This window comes from Eriocheir sinensis, chromosome 51, assembly GCF_024679095.1.
Source record: "Eriocheir sinensis breed Jianghai 21 chromosome 51, ASM2467909v1, whole genome shotgun sequence".
Taxonomy (NCBI): domain Eukaryota; kingdom Metazoa; phylum Arthropoda; class Malacostraca; order Decapoda; family Varunidae; genus Eriocheir; species Eriocheir sinensis.
The window spans coordinates 1,044,132-1,062,306 of record NC_066559.1 but is presented as its reverse complement, the minus strand read 5'-3'; the positions used below and the strand labels follow the sequence as shown (position 1 = coordinate 1,062,306).

General features: G+C 43.3%; 1 protein-coding gene across 1 annotated transcript; it reads right to left on the bottom strand.

The window, feature by feature from the left end:
- Nucleotides 1-1,524: 1,524 nt before the first annotated feature.
- LOC126982477 (nucleolar protein 10-like) lies at nucleotides 1,525-18,060 on the bottom strand. Its single transcript, XM_050834534.1, has 15 exons — nucleotides 17,639-18,060; nucleotides 16,282-16,327; nucleotides 15,847-16,061; nucleotides 14,568-14,704; nucleotides 13,691-13,906; nucleotides 12,487-12,580; nucleotides 11,172-11,321; nucleotides 10,322-10,441; nucleotides 9,198-9,342; nucleotides 8,399-8,559; nucleotides 6,743-6,909; nucleotides 4,671-4,764; nucleotides 4,105-4,185; nucleotides 3,561-3,766; nucleotides 1,525-2,168 (listed from the first exon to the last, which is right to left on the bottom strand). Exons 1-15 carry the CDS (start codon nucleotides 17,705-17,707, stop codon nucleotides 1,946-1,948), a joined length of 2,124 nt encoding a protein of 707 aa, XP_050690491.1. The 5' UTR covers nucleotides 17,708-18,060; the 3' UTR covers nucleotides 1,525-1,945.
- Between the last annotated feature and the right edge of the window lie 115 nt (nucleotides 18,061-18,175).

Sequence of the window (18,175 nt, the reverse complement as noted above, 5' to 3'; positions counted from 1 at the left end):
CGAACCCGGCAGCTGGCCGCGGCTACTACGGGCTTATTGATTGATTGATTGATTGATAGTTTATTGTTGCTGTTACTTTAATGTGCTGTTACTATACTAATAATAATGATCATATTTGTAGCAGTGGTACTTACTAAATACCAACAATACCATCAGTTATAGTGGTAGTGGTCGTAGTAGCTAGTAGTCCTTGGGAGTACGTACCGTAGTAGTAGTAGTAGTAGTAGTAGAAGGAGCAGCAGCAGCAGCAAAAGAAGAAATTGCAGATGCAGTAATTGCAGTACGTATATAGTAGTAGGGGTAGGCCTAGTAAGTAGAAGTATAATAGGCCTAGTTGTTGCTGTTGTAGGAAAGAATCTATGGTAGTAGTAGTAATATCATGGCTCAGTATTTCTACAATGTATCAACTAACTTCTGTGTCCTTCCTCTTTTGAATATCATCCTATTTTTCTTTACTGATTCCCTTTTTGTCCGTTTTTCTTCTCATTTCATGTCCTTGTTCTCCTTACTCTACTGATTGTCCTTCACATCCCACAGACATTCCTCAGCAGGGTCATGTCCCTTCCTCTCCCCCTTGCTCCTTCCTGCTCATGCCAGACACGTGTTTCCTGCTCCTCCATCAGGGGCGACAGAGGGACCCTTCATGCAGGCTTTTGCCATGTCTAGACCATGTCGGTTTTGGTGGAGCAGGTCTTCCAGAGCTCCAGGAACTTTACTTACTCACACTGTACTGCTGTCTGGCTCACAAGATTCAGCCTCCCTCACCACCCATGGCAACATGATTATCTGATTCCTTAACCACTTCACTGACTGCTCCATTTATTTCTCTATAACAATTTGTGCCTCTATTCTTTTTCTCTCCCATATCCTGACCTTCCAAACACACTGCTTGAAGGTTTGCTGTGTGATAGTTTGAACTTTTCTTCAGGCCTGAAGGCTTTTGCTCTTACAAAAGAAAAACTTTGTTGGTCATTGAAAATCTCTTGAAAATATAATATTGTTTGTATTTCTTCTGACAAGCACAATATTATATAAAAGCATATCAAGAAAATTCTAAACACCTGCTGGTGGGTGTTTCAGTGATCAACACATGAAGGGCCTGGATGCATGAGCAGGCTGAGTCCCACACACCAAGGAAGGCCTCAGATAGGAAGACTATAGTCGTTCCACGAGAATCGGGCGGGCGGGGGGTCGGTGGCTGCGTGGTCAGCTAAGCCCCGCACCTGCCACACACTCTCAATACCTCTCGCTTCCTCTCATATGTCAGCTATTTACTACCTTTAAATGAATTTAATTAAATAACTGGATAATCCAATAAGATCATATAGTGTTGATTGTTTCGTTTTTAGGATCATAACAAAGATTTTGAGTAAATACCATGACAAGTGTCTTGGAAACAACATTGTTATTATCCTAAAAATGAAACAATCTTAACACTATATGACTTTATTGGATTATACAGTTATTTAATTAAATTCATTTAAAGGTAGTAAATAGCTGACATATGAGAGGTGGAAAAGGGGCTTATTGACCCCACCAGATTCTCGAGGAAAGACTTTACACAAGAGCCATAAAAATGCTGAGCTCACAGGTGGCAAATTGCTTACAAAAACATCTTGTACTAAGAGTTGAGCCTCTGGAGAATACAGAATGTATTACAATTTGGTCAGTTTTCATCCAGTAGTTCAGTTTCAGTTCAATCTTAATGTTTTTGGCTCTGGTAGTGTTGAAACTGACCCACCTTGATAACTATGTCCAGACTTTACTTGGGTGTCACACTCACACAGGAATATCCAGATATGGGTGTCTTGCAGCTTACAGGCTCATGGTCACCAAGTTCTTAGAGGACTAACATCTGCTGCTCACTCACTTCTGCTGTTTCAGATGTCCCTCACTTAGAAGACTAGGCAACAGTAAGAATATAAATCTGAGTCCATCAACAAGACTATCCCATCAGTGGATCCTTAACTCTAAACTTCCCCTTCAGCTTGTCTGTTGAGCGGCGGATTTTCCTTCGTTCCTGCTGGTGTTCTTTCTGTCGCTGTCGTAACCTCTCAAACTTGGGCACCTTCTTCACCACGTAGTTCATCTCTCGGCTTCCAAAGGAGTGCTGCTTGACGCTCTCCCCGGGGCTGTCGTCCATGCCCAGGCGCTCACCCAGGGGGAGTCTGAGGGAGCAGAGTGTTAGGATGTCCCCACGAGGAAGGAATGGTAATTACTGTGATATTATGAACTTGTCTCCTGCCTTGCAAGACTCCAACTTGTCAATCTTGCAATGATCTGACTTCCCACTTCTGGCAGTGCAGGAAATTATGATGTCTCCAAGGAAATGAAAGGGTGATGTGATAATAAAATTGCCATCTGACTTGAAACATCCCAAGCTTTCAATCTCATGGATCTTGGGCTCAAAAATAAACAATGTGTTCCATTCAGAATCTAATCAACTGAAGCAGCTCGTATCCTTCCATGATATCCTCCAGAATTGTTTTCTTATTGTGAGCTCCAGCGTTTTCTGTTCTTTATTAAGGAAAACAATGTACTCACTGGAATTTACTATAATATTCCATACTGGGACTTTCATGCTGTGGCTGTGAAGTGTTTGTGGCCCAGGACATGTTCCAAGGACTAAGTGAGGTTTCATGTATCATGTTCCAAGGACTAAGTGAGGTTTCATGTATCATGTTCCAAGGACTAAGTGAGGTTTCATGTATTTCTGTGTGTGGCTGCTCAATGTTTTCACACGCGAGTCATGCCAGGGGGAGGAGATTTACCCCAATAAAGCCTTCCTGCTACACTGACTTCATTCATGCACTAATTTTTGACTGAAACGCTTGTAGGTCATCACTTGCCTCAAGCCATGAAGAGTTATGAGAAAGCTTTGTCAGCGGCGATGTGCAGATGGCCACTCAGAGTATTGGTGATCCTTCCTGACTTTAGTGTTGCTTTCTACAGTTCTTGGTTCACCTCTATTATCTCCATTCATGACTCACCATCCCCCATTTATTACTGTTTGATTATTATAGAAAAATTTATGCACCTTTAACCCCTTGACTGCAGATTTCCTACCAGAGGACATCACCAAGCTACAGAAATGGAACAAAAAGTGGCTGCTACAATTTAATGAAGAAAAATGTAAAGCCATGCACCTTGGAAGGGAGATCCAGCATACCAGTACCTCATAGGAAACACTCCACTATTCATCACCGAGGCAGAGAAAGACCTGGGAGTATATGTTGCCAGGCTACCAGTGAAAGCCAAATCCGTGCCAATCTCAGCGGACGGATTAACTTTTATAAACATACATGCAGTCAATATCTATCAGTGTTCAGTGCCACATGACCACTGTAGATGCGGCCAGAGTCAAGGAATAGGAGAGTTTGGCCAACCTGATCAAGGCGCTATGTTGTACCCAAAAGAGACAAGTGACATTGAAACTGATGCTGATACGAAAGTGAATTTTGGTGCTCAAACACACACACACACACACACACACACACACACACACACACACACATCTGTCCACACGTTGGTCAGCTGCCGATAGTGATCACGTAACTTACCTGTCCAGCTTTTTCCTGTTGGCTTTGAGTTCAGCGAGGGAGTTGGCCGACTTGAAGGTGATGCCCCTGTTGCTGTGGGTCCTGGAGGTCTGTGGCTCAGGTCCATTCTTGGCTGCCCCTGTGTCGCCCTTCCTCGGGTTAGGTTTCTCCTTCTTGAACTTGGTTTCTTTCTTCTTCAGCTTTGTGGATTTTCTAAGTTCCTCCTCCTGTCCAGATTAAAAGACAGAATTAAGACACTATTGCTTATCAGTTGTAAGCCTTTTCAGTTTTGTCTATCTGTCTACCTATCTATCAGGCTATCTATCTATCTCTGTGCTTTCTAAATTCCTCCTCCTTTCTTTTGGGATTAGAGATAACATAACTGAGACACAAGTGCTTATAAATTTGTCATCATCATTAGTGTGTTATATTTTTCATGACAGGAGAGGTTGGATATTCAGCTCATGTACAGGTCACTCTTGTGCAGAGGAAAACCATACATATTTTTTTTTGACAGGCAGCAAATACAGTATTAATCATGCAGGGTTGAGAAGAATCTGCTTACCTCCTTGTCATCTTTGTCGTCCAGTCCAAAGTCAGACAGGATGGAATCTGAATCTGAGCTCTCGCCAGCCTCAGCACCTCTCTGAAAGGGTCCAATCTGCCTTTAGCTTCTCAATAGGACATATAGTCACCTTCATAAACAAACAGCCTAAGTTTTTTTTTTTTTTTCAGAAATCACAAAAAACTGTCTCATTTTCTAAGCCAGCCTATGACATGAGCGGAAATGTTTAGGCAAAGTAAAATGTGCCGCTCCCTGCTGATATGAGGTGAGCAACATGGGGGTCAATCTTGAGATATCACTTGCCTGGCATCGACCAACCGTTCAGGCGTTCTGAGGCAACTTTTCAGACTAAAATTCAAAGGTCACTATGGTCACTTTTTCCATACATGTGCCTCGGAAAAGTGCAGAACCACCTAACTTCAACTGCAATTTACTGGTTTTCTTGTGTGTGTTGCTTAGCTCACCTCAGCAGGGAGCGACACATGTAGACGAAGGAAGGCTGGTCTCATCTATAGCCTGCCAAGGGAGCAGACTATTCAAACTCTTGGGGAAGCCACCTGTCTTACCTGAGCATCCAAGAAAGCCTGTTCTTCCTCCTCCTCCTCCTGCTTTTGTTTCTTCTTCTTCTTGTCCATTCTGCTGAGGACGGGATTGACCAGCCTGTGGAAGAGTAAGTCACAGCATCAGCAGCAGTTGTGGTGTTCTCTGTTGTTTGTTTTACGGCAAGGGAGGCAGCTCAAGGCCAAACACAAACAACAAAAAAGAACCACTACAGAAAACAACAAAAAAAGCCTGCTATAAAACAGACAGTGAGCTGGAAGTGATGCAGCAACAAGGTCATAGAAAACAAACAAACAACAACAAAAGCTGACAACAAAACAAAACAAAAAAAGTGCTACAGAAAACAAAAAAGCCTGCAGCAACAAAAGACAGGCTGTGGGAGTGATGCAGCAACATGAGCATCAGGAAACAGCACGATCGCACCTTGCCCGGTGCCACAAGCTGGGTTTTTTGTCACTGCCGAGTGGCCCAAGACTACCCACATGCTCTCCAGAAGACCACCTGTCAACCCAGACTCCAGATTCTCTCTAAAAGAGGCTCATTGAAGAGCTCCAGGGGGCAGCATCAGCCAAGCAAGATGGTACCACTATAAACACTTGCCTGCACCACAACGGGATGGGCTGACCATCAAGCCCCACCAAGAAAGCCTACCGGCACCATAGGATTAAAAAGAGAAAAAAAAATCAACACAACTTATTGGAGAATGTCTATAATTGCCAGGAGTGAGAGAAACTCATAGGTCATTATTTTTAAACATTTCTGCCTCTCACATAAACTATCTATAAAGGCTGAAAAGAAGAGTAAATGGGTTTCCATGTGTGTTTTTTTAGTTTCAGGGTACAGAGGAAGGGTCAAACTACCACCAGGGTCATTGAACTACCAATGAAAATGCCCAAAATATTTACCAAAGCCATGTCAAATGTGTGTGCTTGGGCGCCAAAATATATAAAACCAAGAACATAATAACGTAAGGAGTCTGCAAGAGGCTGGTTGGCCTATACAAGGCAGCTCCTGCAGGCCTAACCCCACCTAACCTCATTATCCATGAATTTATCCAACCCTTTCTTGAATGTATCTATGGTATTGGCACCCATGACATGACTACCAAGCCACTTATTAACCACGCTATTGATAAACCATTTCTTGTCAATGCCTTTATTGAATCTGAATTTATCTAGGTTAAAACTGTTGCTATATGTCCTGCCTGGCTCTTTAACAACCTACACTCTCTTAACCCTTTCATTGGTAAACGCTCGCAGCGAGCGTTAGGCGTATTTGCTGGTGGTGCTAAATGCTCGCTGCGAGCTCCAGCCGCACTCAAATCTCCCGCATATGAGTGTTCCAACAATATTTCTCACAACACAGGATTGCCAATTGAGTGAGTTCTCCACTAAATTTGGTGGAAAATCATATCAGCTTAGCACGGAAAATCTACGGAGAAGTAACTGGTGGATGTTCTTGTCCAATATAGCGGCAAATTTCCATAGCTTCACCTATCACCTGACTGATTCTTTGACCAAATAGTTGTAAATATTGCAGTTGGCAATACTACCTTGCCAGAACCTCAAGAATAGATGTCCACAGTACCCTCAATATGGCTAATCATCCCGCACGCACTGACATAGTGTTAACATTCAACACTCCCTGAACGTGCATGTACGTTCGCAGGAGAGGCATACATAACCAACTCCTATAGATCTGGGCCTCCTCTTTCCAATGGTGTTTTTGGTTTTTAGCTGTGATGAATAGTTTTTGAGATACAGAGGTTAAAAGAGACCCCCCATTGGGCTGCCCGACTGCACCTGAGGGATAGTCGCGTCTGGCACCACGCGCAAAGAAAGGGTAAACATCCCCTTTATTAAAGCCTAAACTTAACCTAACAAAAGCAAAACAAACACTATAGGTCTAGACTCAAAATTCATATGTGCTTCCTTACTAATGAGACTTTCTTTACAACAGAGTGAGGTCCTTCTTTGTTGATTTATATCATAAGGTGCTGGCTATCATGTGTCGGGGCATACATAGCCAAGGGAAAATAAGGACATCAAAAAAAGAAGAGAGAGGATGCAGAACTTACTGGTACTCGACGGAATCCTTGTCAATCTGGAAGTCGGCACTCGAGAAGAGACTGGTGAAGCGATCATCCTTGAGTAACGTCTCTGCTGTCTTGACCCTCTTCTTGTTCTTCTCCTGCTTGTCGTCCACCAGCCTCTCAAACAGGTCACGGTTGATGCTCGGCAATTTCTGGGAACGAAAAAGTACATTGCATTGAACCTTTACACTATAGAAGGGAACAGGCAAACAGGTTTAACCCGTCTGCTGCGATAGGCACGGATTTGACTTTCACTGGTAGCCTGGTAACATATACTCCCAGGTCTTTCTCTGGCTCTGTGGTGGATAGTGGAGTGTTTCCCAGGTGTTATTGGCATGCTGGATTTCCCCTCCCAAGGTGCATGAGTGCTGCCTTTTTCTTCATTGAATTGTAGCACCCACTTTTCGTTTCATTTCTGTAACTTGGTGAGGTCTTCTTGTAGGAAATCCACAGTCAAGGGCTTAAGAGAAGATAGGTAGATAACAGATACAAAGAGAATGAGAAGGAAAGCTAAAGAAATCTACACCATATAAAGAAACAGGCTTAAAAGTAGGTACATAGATTGACAGATACAAAGGGAGTGAGAGGAAAGGGTATAGAGTGTACACCATATAATAGAATAGGATTAATCCGTTAGCAGCGACGGGCCAAATTTGTGGCTTTACCATGTAGCAGTGACGGGCCAAATTTGTGCCATGATCTAAACCCCCCAAAATAGATGATGCCTAATCTGATCAGAAATGCTTTGATATATACAGTCGTCTCTCAAATAGTATGGGGGTTAGGGACTCAGGAACCCCGTACTATTCGAAAATCCGTATAAAATTAGTGCCCCCCCTAGAAACACATCTGGAATGTGTTTGAGAGAGGGAATCGGGACTCTCGGTACGTTCCGAGTACTCTCAAACGCAAGACGCAGCAGCATGAGTTGCCAACTCGGCACGTCCGCTCCCCTCCCGGCTTTGAGAGATGGAACGCCTCTGTGCTGTGATGACGTCATCAGCAAACATGGCGGCCCAAACAAACACACAGGTGCTTCCATTGCATCAGGAAGATCAGCGTACCCCATTTTGCTGCGAGTGAGTCGCCGTTACCATAGCAACGACGAGGCTTAGTAAAAGGACGGCCTTTATCTGTACTCTTGGAGCATTGGCAGTTACTGCGGCAAGAATTTCTTTTACACTATGATAGATAAAGCGAACACTGCTCTCATTCACGTGGTATGCTCTCCTACCGCAATGTAACTTCTCCTAAATCTGAATTCTTCTGCAAGGTGAACACCTTTCTCGAACGCTTTGGGGTGCTTTCAGCAGGTGTTTTGGTAGAACAGTGTTGCCACTCACGCCGTGGCTACTTGGTGCGACGAGCAGGAAATTTAAAAATCCTAAAAAAATTCTTACATGACAATCCGTATAAAACCAAAACCGTACTATTTGAGGGACGACTGTATTATGAAATGGTTTGTATGAGGGGTGATTTTTTCTCATTTTTCTCGCTTAGAGGGACCATTAAGAAACATGATCCCTGCTGATACCAGGTTAAGAGTAGGTATGGCTCCTGCACTGTTTGGTTATAAGGAAGGGATACTAGGTATACACAATTGCTCTTCTAAGTCGCCACATTCTATAACAACCTTCTCACCTTTGTTTGAATGCCTCGCTGGTTTTCCTCTGATATCTTCTGCTTCACCTTGCGCTTCATGAAGTCGTTGTAGTCGAAGGGGTTGGCGATGAGCTTGGCCTTGTTGTAGAGCCGCAGGTCCATGTAGTAGCCATGCATCACCGCCCGCAGCATGTCAGTGCCTGATGGGAAGATAAACAGTTGGATTAACCTGGTAGCAGCAATGGGCCAAATTTGTGGCTTTACCGTGTAGCAGCGACGGGCCAAATTTGTGCCATGATATAAACCCCCCAAAATCGATGATACATAATCTGATCAGAAATGCTTTGATACATATTATGAAATGATTTGTATGAGGGGTGATTTTTTCTCATTTTTCTTGCTAAGAGGGACCATTAAGAAACGTGATCCCCGCTGCTACCGGGTAAAAATAGTACTTTAATGTATCTACTGAGCTCTTGCATGCAGGAATTAACTTTGGGCTTCAGTTGTGAGTCCTACATTATTCTCATTTACAATTCTCCAATTTGGAAAAAAATGAATGCCAAGTTGTGGCTGACTTAAAAATCAAACTTAACATATAAACAATTCTGGGAGGTTGAATTTATTCTTTGGTTAACTACATCATAACTAAGGAGGGATGAGCCAGACTTTTGATGAGTGTATGTGATGCGTAGAGATGTACTGGTACTCACGGTCACCCTTTTCCAGCCTCTTAAGACATACTAGAATGCCACTCAGTTTTAGGTTTTTCACTCCATCAGGCACCCATGCAACCCCCCCCCCCCCATAAAAAAGAATGTTGACAGCTGGTACCCACCAATGAGGTCATGCAGGCCCAGCTGCTTCAACTCATCCTCCGTCACAAACTTGTAGTCGTCAAACTGGGCGGGAGCTTCCTCCTCCTCCAGCTCCTCGATCAGGGCGTCCAGGTGGGAGCACCACTTGGGGGCCGTGCCAAGGCTCTAAAAGAGGGCAGCAACAGCAGGAAATTTGTTACTACTACAAAACCCAAGATAATTTTTTCATGTAGTGCCATCTTAATTAGTGTAGGTGTATGTCTATTTACCTAGTTTTAACACACCTAGGCCTATACTATCTGAGTTTTTTTTATGTGTGTGTGTATTTACCTAGTTGTAATTTTACAGAGCCTGGGTTTATGCTGTGCATGTGTGTGTGTGTGTGTGTGTGTGTGTGTGTGTGTGTGTGTGTTTTACAACAAAGGAGACAGCTTAAGGGCACAAAAAAGGAAACAATAATTAAAAAGCCTGCTACTCGCTGTGTGTGTGTATGTGTGTGTGTGTGTGTTTTCTCACCAAACATATTTTAGATAATACTGTAACCAGAGTACATAGTTTATCTTCTTATAGCATTTCCTACATGAGTCAGGAATGACAGTCAGGAGGACATCATGGTGAAACAGAAGCAAGCTGCATTGAAATCCTTAATGAGACAAGCATACTAAATGAAATGCAAGCCTAAAGCAGTACAGGTAACTCTCGATTTACGCATGTTTGGTTTACGCGTTTTTTAAATAACGTGGGGTCAAAAATCCAAATAAATGTTTAATTTACACGTTTTTCTCACTTATACGCGATATTTTATGGAGTGGCCACCAGATGTCTCACGCAACTGGACCCACACAGCGCCGCGGCCACACAGCTGAGCTCAGTTCTTCCTGTGCGCCACTTGAACAACAATACAGTACCCACGCTACTCAACAACAACAACAACACCCTCGCTGCTGTGCTACCACAAGGGGAAGTGTAGCCAGAGGAGGAACCACGAGAGGGAGAGGAGTCAGAGTGATACAGTAGGCAATAAAGGTACAAACCTACCTCGTTTGATTTACATTGTTTTTGATTTATGCGACCTCTTCAAGGACACAAAACTCGCGTAAATCGAGTTACCTGTACCTTGCCCGTGGTACAACACTGTGCTCACCGGCAGGAAGTAGGTGTGCATCTTGGTGTCCTCCGTGGCCAGGAAGAGCATACCGGAGTTTGGCACAACGCAAAGGTCGTTGTAGTCCACTCCCGACTCAATGCTGGTGTGAGGTTTACCCTGCAAGGACACGGAGAATTAACCCGGTAGCAGCGACGGGCCAAGTTTGTGGCTTTACCATGTAGCAGCGACGGGCCAAATTTGTGCCATGATTTTAACCCCCCAAAATAGATGATACATAAACTGATCACAAATGCTTTGATATATATTATGAAATGGTTTGTGTGAGGGGTGATTTTTTCTCAATTTTTTCACTTAGAGGGACCACTGTGAATCATGAGCCCCGCTGCTACTAGGTTAGATAACAAAAGAAATCACACAATTTTTTTCTATTCAAGATTTTTTTATGATTCTTCTGATTCCTCTGATTCTTGATGTTGGTCCAAATGTATCAAAGGAAAAGGTGAAATAGGAAATGGGGAGATGATTCTACCCTGTGATTCTTGAAAGTTGGAAAGTTTCGTTTAGTCAGTGCAACATCTGTGGTCATATGCCGGAGAGAGACAGAAGGGGAAGGAATTATAGGAGAAGGAAACAGATCCCAGGAGACGGGACACAACCCCCGATTAATACCTGGTATCCACTCACTGCTGGGTGGACAGGGGGGTAGGGTATCGGAAAAGCCATCCAAATTTTTCCACTCCGCCCGGGAATTGAACCCGGGCTCTCTCGGTTGTGAGCCAAGTGTGCTAACCACTGCACCACGAAGCCCCTGTGAATCTTGATGTCTGTCCAAATGAGTCAGACAAACAGGAAAAAAAAGAAAAAGTAGACATGAGCCATTTCTCACCGTTGCCTTGTCCCATATCTTGACCACCTTGGAGGACATGGAGAGCGCCATCCCCGAGGAGCCGTGGAACTCCAGGTCTCGTATCGCATATCCGTCGTTGTGGTCCTTCACCAGCAGCGGCCGATTGGAGCGAATGTCGTACAGCAGCACCTGATGACCACCTCGACTTATTACACTTCACAGAAACAAACACTCTACTTATATTTAGTTTGCTGCAGAAAGCTGGAATAAAGGAGAAATTACAGGAACAGAACCCACAGTGAAATGATGACAGAAGTGCATCTACAAAGGCTCTACCTCACCCCATCAATCATCATCATTGGCCAATTCTTAACTTGTTCTGATGCGCATAAAATTGACTTTGTATTCCTACCAAAACCTGTTGTGAGCTGTAAGGTAACAGATTGCACCGATAAAAACTAACGCAATAATATCTTTATTGATAAGTATGTGCCTTTTGAACTATTATAAATCAATCTGAAACGACATTCATAACAAAACTAAGTCAGAACTGCATGTAAACAGACAATGTCCAGCGAATGAAGCGACTGTTGATGCTAGACTTTTTTTTACTACTTTTTACTACTACAAAGCGCTAGGCTACAGTCTAATTAACCCATTTATTGTAAGATTTCTTGGTATATTCTTAGGCCTGGCTTAGAACTAACATAATGTGTAGTGATGCTAAGGAGTCATAACGTAAACATTGGCCTAAGGCAAGAACCTTCTCATTTCTTTCATTGTCCTGTCATTATTACTGAAATATGTTTCTAATATTTGTGGTTAATAAACTAATAAATAGCCATAAGGAAGAGCGATTATAAGAATAACTACATTTATATACCAAAAGTGTTGATTTTAACCCGGTAGCAGCGGGGATCATGTTTCATAATGCTCCCTCCAAGCGAGAAAAATGAGAAAAATCACCCCTCACACAAACCATTTCATAATATATATCAAAACATTTGTGATCAGATTATGTATCATTTATTTTGGGGGGTTTATATCATGGCACAAATTTGGCCCGTCGCTGCTACCGGGTTAAGAGGTAACAGAGAGTGAAAGATAGTAGGCTATTTCATGGCAAACGAAATTGCCTCAGCTTAAATCTAGTAAACAACAGCCAATGAGCGGCGTGGAGACCATCACTCAAGCAATGATGCCAAGCCCGCGAGTAAAACCCTGAAGGAAAATCTTTGCCAGCTCTCGTGGAACCGACTATAGTAAGGAATTAAGCTAAAGAAAGCTACCAGACACAGGGAGACTGCAAAAACAATCACAAACAAGTCCACCAGAATAAGAAAGTTCCACAAACCTGTCCCGTTTGTGTGCCAACTCCCAGTGTGAGGGCATCGCTGTAGGCCAGAGCCGTCACCCCAAGCTGCTTCACAGACGTATAGTGGCTGAGCCTATGAGGGAAGCGAGGTAGAGTCATTAACCTGTCCGCTGAGATTGTCACGGATTTGGCTTTCACTGGCAGCCTGGTAACATATACTCCCAGGTCTTTCTCTGCCTCTGTGGATAGTGGAGTGTTTCCCACATGGTATTGGATTGGTACTGGATATCCCCTCCAAAGGTGCATGATTTTACATTTTCTTCATTGCATTGTAGCAGCCACTTTTTATTCCATTCCTGTAGCTTGGTGAGGTCTTGTACGAAATCTGCAGTCAAGGAGTTAAAGGACAAAGTAAGAAATGTGAGGAGAGATGTGGAGGCAAAGATGAAAGGGAAGCAAAGGAGGAGAAGGCATCAAGAAGGCAGTGTGTTGGGCAGGAAGGAGGGATGGCAGTACAGACAGCTGACCAATACAACAGTGAACTCTGGTTTGTTTCAGTGTTGCTTTGTGTTTTGTTTTTGTCCCATTCTTTTGGAGGAAGATGGTCACTCGATAGTCTTTTTTCCTTTCCTTGTTTTGGGGAGACGTCCATTTTACATACAAACATTTAATTTCAGAGGGGAGAGGGGGCTTCAAGGAGGAAGGGAAATTGCATGTGTTTAGGTGTTGTCTAGGCTGGCAACGGTGAGATAGACAAACAGTAAATATTCTACACTCCATATGTTCTTTTGAGAACAAGCCGAGAGTGTAGGTGAACTGGCCCAGAGGCAACAAGAGACCAAGTGCTGACATTACAGATTAGATGTTCCCTGCAGCGACGAACTAACACTTCCCACAGGAATTGCTGACATAATCCTACCCATCATCCATGCACTGCTACCCCTCTACCCATGCAAAACATTATGATACAGTATAGAGAGGTGTTGTAAGACACTTTTGCTTCTCACATCAACTAGTTCTAAAGGTCAAAGAGGGGATCAATTGGGTTCTAGTGAGTGTTTCTTTACGTTCATGGTACCTGCAGAAGAAAGGTCAAACTACCACCAGGGTCATAAAACTACCCGTGAAAATGACCCAAACTCCAACGAAAGCCTTGTCAAATATGTGCTCTTGGGCACCGAAGTGTTATAAAAGGACCCATAGTCACACTTGTAGTCAGACCAGTGGGAAACACAAGACTCACTGTACATTCTCCGTGGCCATGTGTGCGGCGCAGTCCAAAGTTCCGACCCTGTGCCTGGAGCGTGGGTCCCAGGCCTCCACGCGGCCGTCCTCCGTGCCGCAGACGAAGAGGTAGTGGCTGGGGTGGAAGGCACACTTGTTTATCCCCGTCGCCGCCTCCGTCTGCAGGGCATTGAGGAAGCGTCCCTGATGCAGGTTCAGCCGGTAAATCTCACTCCTGGGAATAAAAACAAATTTGATGAGTGGTTCTATTTTTTTTTCCTTTAGTTATTGTCTCACTGATCAGCCCCTGGACTGGTCTATAAACACTTGGAGGAATGCCAACAATGCAAGGCTACACACAGAAAGATTGTTCAAATTGAACGTTTTATTACACCACCATATATACTAGATGAATATACAATTATTGCAAAGAAGAAAGACACCATTTCCACCTCTTTTAAATGTCTAAATTTTCCCTGTGCACAGCATCCAGAGAAATATATCGCCACCCATACTCTAAGGGTTAAAGGGACCCTGTTTTTTAATATTCTACAAAAATATGATTCATTACCTGGTAGTACACAGCATCCCCGACATGTTGAGCGAGAAAAACTAATTTAGTCAGTTTCAAAAATACTCGTCAAAAAATACCCCCCTGGCATGGTCAAAGTTCATGACCAATTTTTTTTCCCCACCTCCAAGAAGGAAGGTCAGTACAGGGACCTATTTGATCCTATGAAAAAGGAAATGAATCAAAGAAGAAAAAAAAGGTGGGTGACAAAATAATACCTAATGAATTGACAGCTGGGTGTGACATTTGCTGTACTGACCTATGGTCTGTCTCTGCGTTAAAACAAATAAATAAATAAACCTGTTGTGTGACCCCTTAATCTTACCCGGAGGCAGCAATGTACAGGTCACAGGAAGGGTAGTGGTAGGCCAGGTCACGGCCAAACTTCGGGATGCGCATCCTGAACCACCGTCCTGCCTGGCTGTGGAACTCGACATAGCGCTCCTCTTGCAGGAACACCAGCTGCCGATACATGCAATGGTTAGACATGGAAATTTACACATCATATGAGCATCTTTTATCTTTGTTCTCATGGCATCAGCAAGGTTAGCAAGAGGACATAGCATCTTTGTTCCTGGTTATGTACAAAGTGTTAGTTAACTCCTTGACTGTGGATTTCCTACAAGAAGACCTCACCAAGCTACAGAAATGAAACAAAAAGTGGCTGCTACAATTCAATGAGGAAAAATGTAGTCATGTACCTAGGGATGGGATATCCAGCATACCAATACTACATGGGAAACACTCTACTATCAACCACAGAGGCAGAGAAAGACCTGGGAGTATAATTTTATGTTACCAGGCTATCAGTGAAAGCCAAATCTGTGCCGATCGCTGTGAATGAGTTAACTGAACGCCGAAGATTTGTGGGAGACATGGAGTTGGGGAGGCTGCAATTAAAGAAGAACACAAATGACACTGCTGTTACTTGTAGATTTCTGTGCGTAATACAGAGGTGAAGAAAAAGAAGAAATGGAATCGTGTGGTTGTGCTGCCTTTCCCTTCCTCGGCCTCAGAACCTGCAATGACTTCTAGGCTCACTATCATGCAACACAAAGCCAATGTTCCGTGTATATACTCTCTTGTGTAAGTTGATTTTTAAATAGTTTTCTACGGTCAAGTTTAGGGTTTGAGTTTTCCATGGATATTACTATTTTAAAGGATTACATTAATTCCTGTACTTTATATATTTATTTTTATTTTCTCAAAACAGAGTAGGCAGCCATGGAAGAGGTAATGTCAACCCGGTAGCAGAGGGGATCATGTTTCTTAATGGTCCCTCCAAGCGAGAAAAATGAGAAAAAATCACCCCTCACACAAATCATTTCATAATATATATCAAAGTATTTGTGATCAGTTTATGCATCATCTATTTTTGGGGGTTTATATCATGGCACAAATTTGGCCCGTCACTGCTTCACGGTAAAGCCACAAATTTGGGCTGTCGCTGCTACCAGGTTAAGTATATATGGACTTAATCATTTCTCATTTTATAGCCCTTGAGCTGCTTCCATTGATGTATATAAATAACAAATAAATAAACAAACACTGAGAGCATACCATGAAACACCACTCCATCAGCCCCTCCATTCACTGATACCAACCTTACTGTAATCATCGGAGAGGATGTCAAACTGGATCACCTCGGAATCGAAACACCTCTCGAACTTGAGGGAGAGCGCAGCCACTTCGTAACACTTGACCCTTGGCTTGTAGGTTCCTGTGGCTAAGATGTACTGCCCGTCACGAGACACACGCACACACCCACTCACGTCAGGCATAGTAAAGTCCTGGATGAGCTCGATCCTGCGACGGAACTCTGGAGAAGGAGAAAGGAATGAAAAGGAGGAAGAATGAGGGGGGGAGGGGACAGAGAGAGAGAGAGAGAGAGAGAGAGAGAGAGAGAGAGAGAGAGAGAGAGAGAGAGAGAGAGAGAGAGTGGGGGGGAGGGGGTGAGTAGATTAAAAGTGGAAGAAGTTTTCAGTTACTTTCAATCCTTTCAGTTTTATAATACAGAATACCAGAGTTGAATTCCTTACCAACATCTTTGTGTGCTAACTTTCTTCTCTTTCTTTCTGTCAGCCACTGAAATAAGAGATAATAATTAAAAAATCTTCAATGCATCTCTAATTTTACCATCATGATTGTAACAAATGAACTAAGGACTTCTAACGACATTCTACATCTTCATCCTCTTCAGCCATTTACTGGTCTACTACACAACAAATGCCTTCCCTAACACTCTACTTCTCCCTACCTGCCAACACGATTTCTTAGGGCCGCTTTCACAGTCATTTTGTTTGTTTTGATCATTACCAATGGCGGTGATTGCCACTACACTATTTCCATGTAAAACTGGCCAATGGGGTAGTGGCGGCTGCGGGGTTAGCCTAGCCCCGCACCTTACCACACACTCTCATCACCTCTCGCTTCCTCTGCAGCCGCCAGTACCCCATAGGCCAGTTTCACGAGGAAAACTAAAGCATCGATCGCCGCCATTGGTAACGATCAAGACAAACAAAGTGACTGTGAAAGCGGCCCATAATCTTTGAAGTCCCTGAATTACCGTATCTTCTATGTTTATCTGTTCTCTGATCTGTGATGCTTGCATCCATTAGGAGTATATGCCATCATTGGGAGAGCTTAGTCATAAACACTGTGATGGCTGGACATTCCACATCTGCTGACTTGTATTTATTTTTGGCATCACCTTACTCACTCAAATTAACTAAAATATATCAATTGTAAAAAACACCAAAAATAAGAAGGGACAACATAACAGATGGGAAATATATAGATTACTTTTGACTACCTTGCCGCCAGAGAAAACAACAGCAGAGGGAAAAGCGTATCACACATAGGTATTTATTGCAAACAAAATAAAATAAAATAAAATTTAATAAACTAAAATCTTATTAAACAACTCTAACCAAACCTCACCTAGCCCAACCTGACCTGCTATCCTGTTGCCAAAATACAATATGGTGGGTTACACTCATAAACTTTTCACATCACTATCTCAGGGTTTGGGGAATTATTAATGAGAGGGGAGCCAATTTCAAGACAATGATTGCTTATTTCTAGACAAAATATGAAGCTATTAATCGTGGAGAGTATTTTTTCCAATATTCCCTAAACGATTGATTTAATATAGGTAAATATCTCCATGATAAACAGAATCATATTTTATTCAGAAATGAGGAGTCAGCATCTCGAAATTAGTAGGCTACACTTTCGTGAGTATTCCCCACGGTCAGTATAAGTTGGTACCAGCTGCAATACTTGAAGATGGAGCAAAGGTGAAGAAACAGCGGGTCCCCAGACTGACCGTGGTGATGACATCTGAATCTACAACATCACCTTAGCCAGACTTAGTAAGGTCAGAGTAACACTCACCTCGGGCAGGCTCTTGCCGGCACTCAAGTTGTAGACCTTCACGTTGTTGCGGCCGTCCAGAGCCCTCATGGCGGCGGCCTGGCTTCACTCAGGGCTCCTTCCTGTACTCCGCTCCTCCGCGTGCAGCCCTCCACCTGTTGATGGCGGCCCAGGAGACTACTCGCCCTGGTGATGTCCCGCGAGGTTATCACTGGCGCCTTCTTCTTTTGACCTGTTCCGCTTTGTGTCTCCTCCTTGGTACCTTTCTTCACTTAAATACTTCACTACGCACACTTAGTTACTACACTGTGCACACTTATACACTTCATTGAGCTTTGTTTTTTTCTGTACACTTCAAGTTTTCTTTTCTCCACGCCACACCACGTCCACATGGCAGCCAATGTTTACATGCTCTCTTGCTCTTGCTCTTGCTGTACAGGACCCGTTAGCCTTCATATCGGCACAGCCTGTAAAAATAAAACAAAACAAGCAGTATCCATTACAAAACTTCCTTTTCCCTATTTCTTGCACATCACATCTTTTCCAGAAAACTCTTCA

Excerpts from the sequence above, each read along its gene's own strand:
- LOC126982477 (XM_050834534.1), bottom strand. The coding sequence starts at position 17,707 with ATGAGGGCTCTGGACGGCCGCAACAACGTGAAGGTCTACAACTTGAGT. Across the intron at positions 16,328-17,638 it reads CCGGCAAGAGCCTGCCCGAG|TGGCTGACAGAAAGAAAGAG; the intron begins GTGAGTGTTACT and ends CTCTTATTTCAG. Across the intron at positions 14,705-15,846 it reads TCTCCGATGATTACAGTAAG|CTGGTGTTCCTGCAAGAGGA; the intron begins GTTGGTATCAGT and ends ATGTATCGGCAG.